Raw genomic sequence first — 3,557 nt, 5'->3', positions numbered from 1 at the left:
TAAATTATAAACTTGGATTAGCTAACACAACGTGCCATTGGAACACAGGAGTGATGGTTGCTGATAATGGGCCTCTGTACACCTATGTAGATTTTCCATAAAGAAAATCTGCCATTTCCAGCTACAATAGTAATTTACAACATTAACAATGTCTACACTGTATTTATGATCAATTTGATGTTATTTTAAAATGGACAAAAAAATGTATTTTCTTTCAAAAAACAAGGACATTTCTAAGTGACCCCAAACTTTTGAACGGTAGTGTACTTTTGGTCATGTAGTGTAGTTGCAAAGTTGCTTATTAGCTAAAATGCTAAAGTTGTCCGTGATGAGATTTGAACAGGCAACCGTTGGGTTGCTAGACTTTCATGTTATATGCTGACTCATCCATCCACCCGACCAACCACCATCCTTTTACCTTAATAGGACATTTTAAAATGTTTCAACTTCATATTCATCATCTCCAGCACCACCCCAACATCAACACATGTGAAAATGGCGCGTTTCTATGTTTTGAAGTAAAAAAAAAGATGGAGAAAGATGATTTCCAATGTCATCATTCTATAACGCTCCCTTTCCTCTGCACAGTTCTCTCACAGTGAGAAACAATAGGATTACAATAGAGTGTTCTACGCTTTCTTCAATAGATCCAATTCACTCTTACCACTTCTTTTATGAGATGAGGATTAATTGATGGAGTGACTTTAATCTTAGCTGGTCTGAGAGAAGTGATGTGAATTCTCTCCTTTATGTGTACATTGATGTGTTTTTAAGGTAGCCAATCGGGAGAAACTCTTCCCACAGTCAGAGCAGTAGTAAGGCTTCTCTCCTGTGTGTGTTCTCTGATGAGATTTTAGCTCAGTTGATGTTGTGAAGCATTTTCCACAGTCAGAACAGGAATAAGGCTTCTCTCCTTTATGTATACGTTGGTGTATTTTTAAGTTGCCCTGTTGGGAGAAACTCTTCCCACAGTCAGAGCAGGAGTAAGGCTTATCTCCTGTATGTATTCGCTGGTGACATTTTAATATATCCAATCGGGTGAAACTCTTTCCACAGTCAGGGCAGGAGTAAGGCTTCTCTCCTGTGTGTATTCGCTGGTGACATTTTAAGTGAACCTGTTGAGAGAAACTCTTCCCACAGTCAGAGCAGCAGTAAGGCTTCTCTCCTGTGTGTGTTCTCTGATGAACTCTTAACTCAGCTGATGTTGTGAAGCATTTTCCGCAGTCAGAGCAGAAGTAATGCTTCTCTCCTGTATGTATATGTTGGTGGGTTTGTAAGTGGCTCTGTTGAGAGAAACTCGCCCCACAGTCAGAGCAGAAGTAAGGCTTCTCCCCGGTGTGTATTTTTAGGTGTGTTTTTAAGTTGCTTGATACGGAGAAACTTTTCCCACAGTCAGAGCAGGAGTAAGGCTTCTCTCCTGTGTGTATACGTTGGTGTGTTTTTAAGCTGCTCTGTTGAGAGAAACTCTCCCCACAGTCAGAGCAGGAGTAAGGTTTTTCTCCAGTGTGGACTCGCAGATGAACTGTCAGAGCCTGTGATGTTGTGAAACTCTTCCCACAGTCAGTGCAGGAATAGAGATTCTCTCCTGTGTGTATTTTTAGGTGTATTTCTAGTTTTGATAGAATTGGGAAAATCTCCTCACAATGTGGGCAGTGGTGAGACCTCTTATCTCTGTGATCTTCCTGCTGTTGCTCTCCGGATATAGAGAATGTCTCAACATGGTCTCCTGTGTGAACAACATCAGAAGAACCAGTCAGTTGGGGTGATATACATATGACTTCATATCAGTAGGCTGTACAATACAGGGAATAAAGCTATTAGGGCTGTCCCGACAAAAAAAATATTCCCGGTCGACCGAGAGTCTTGTTTTCTTTTGACCAAATGTTTTAATTTTCAAAACGTGTATTTTTCCATATATATGTGTTGAAATAAAATCAACTATATGGAGGCTACTGAGCTTGTCTGATGCTTTAAGTGCTGCGATTAAAAATTACACAAATTATTCAAGAGGGATCCAGAGATCAATATAGCGTAACCAGAAGAAAATACATCTGTTCTCGACTCTCCTCCTCCCGCTGCTGCGTTATGATTTGTGGAAGAGTTTCGTTTAATTTATAATAAAGTCTTCATATCTCAAATCAATGTCATGTGGTTAATCAAAATTCTATCAAAATGACACAAATCTAAAAGTAACTTCTATTGCCAATATGTAAAAATAGCTTTCATAAAGCCAACAAATAAAAACAATCGCAGCCTGCAGGTAGAACATACCCTGATGAAAATAGATATCCTATGAATCAAATTGGCTGCACATTGCCTGTCTGCAAGAAACTTGAAACATTGTATCAATTAATCATTTGGTCTGGCCCTTGCTAGCAAACTTGCAACATTGTATAAAATATTCTGGGCCCTTAGAGTTTCCCATGACAGCGAGCTCCAGACAGACAGAGCTGTAGGCTATATTGTACAAGGGATAAGAAGTAATCAGGTAGGCCTATTTTATGACGTTTCCACTGGATCAGAGCATTACATTTTTTCCCCTTTCATGCTGAGTGCTTATCGAAAGGGAGAGAGATGGAACGATTTTTCAAATAGGCTACGTTGAGGAACTATTGTCATTCTCACTGGATATAGAAACAGACTTTGTTTACTTGCTGTTTGAGGTGAAGTCATTTTTTATTTGAGAAACTCCACAGTGACGGCGAGTAAAGACAATCAGAAATAGTATCAGATCCCCAAATGGGCACATTTATAGGCCTACATTTGCAAGCAGGGCAGGTAGCATAGGCCTACTTCTATGTGTAATCAAGGCCAGGTAGCCTATAGGCCTACTTCTATGTGTAATCAGGGCCAGGTAGCCTATAGACCTACTTCTATGTGTAATCAGGGCCAGGTAGCCTATAGGCCTACTTCTATGTGTAATCAGGGCCAGGTAGCCTATAGGCCTACTTCTATGTGTAATCAGGGCCAGGTAGCCTATAGACCTACTTCTATGTGTAATCAGGGCCAGGTAGCCTATAGGCCTACTTCTATGTGTAATCAGGGCCAGGTAGCCTATAGGCCTACTTCTATGTGTAATCAGGGCCAGGTAGCCTATAGACCTACTTCTATGTGTAATCAGGGCCAGGTAGCCTATAGGCCTACTTCTATGTGTAATCAGGGCCAGGTAGCCTATAGACCTACTTCTATGTGTAATCAGGGCCAGGTAGCCTATAGGCCTACTTCTATGTGTAATCAGGCCAGCTAGCCTATAGACCTACTTCTATGTGTAATCAGGGCCAGGTAGCCTATAGGCCTACTTCTATGTGTAATCAGGGCCAGGTAGCCTATAGACCTACTTCTATGTGTAATCAGGGCCAGGTAGCCTATAGGCCTACTTCTATGTGTAATCAGGGCCAGGTAGCCTATAGGCCTACTTCTATGTGTAATCAGGGCCAGGTAGCCTATAGACCTACTTCTATGTGTAATCAGGGCCAGGTAGCCTATAGGCCTACTTCTATGTGTAATCAGGGCCAGGTAGCCTATAGACCTACTTCTATGTGTAATCAGGGCCAGGT

General features: G+C 41.3%; 1 protein-coding gene across 1 annotated transcript; it reads right to left on the bottom strand.

The window, feature by feature from the left end:
* Positions 1 to 643: 643 nt before the first annotated feature.
* On the bottom strand, positions 644 to 2,673 carry LOC129860108 (zinc finger protein 239-like). Its single transcript, XM_055930428.1, has 2 exons — positions 2,652 to 2,673; positions 644 to 1,726 (listed from the first exon to the last, which is right to left on the bottom strand). Exons 1-2 carry the CDS (start codon positions 2,671 to 2,673, stop codon positions 711 to 713), a joined length of 1,038 nt encoding a protein of 345 aa, XP_055786403.1. The 3' UTR covers positions 644 to 710.
* Between the last annotated feature and the right edge of the window lie 884 nt (positions 2,674 to 3,557).

Source organism: Salvelinus fontinalis, chromosome 7 (genome assembly GCF_029448725.1).
Source record: "Salvelinus fontinalis isolate EN_2023a chromosome 7, ASM2944872v1, whole genome shotgun sequence".
NCBI classification, from domain to species: Eukaryota; Metazoa; Chordata; class Actinopteri; order Salmoniformes; family Salmonidae; genus Salvelinus; species Salvelinus fontinalis.
This window is presented reverse-complemented; position numbering and strand designations above follow the sequence as displayed.

Excerpts from the sequence above, each read along its gene's own strand:
- LOC129860108 (XM_055930428.1), bottom strand. The coding sequence starts at position 2,673 with ATGACTTCACCTCAAACAGCAA. Across the intron at positions 1,727-2,651 it reads GACTTCACCTCAAACAGCAA|GAGACCATGTTGAGACATTC; the intron begins GTAAACAAAGTC and ends TTGTTCACACAG.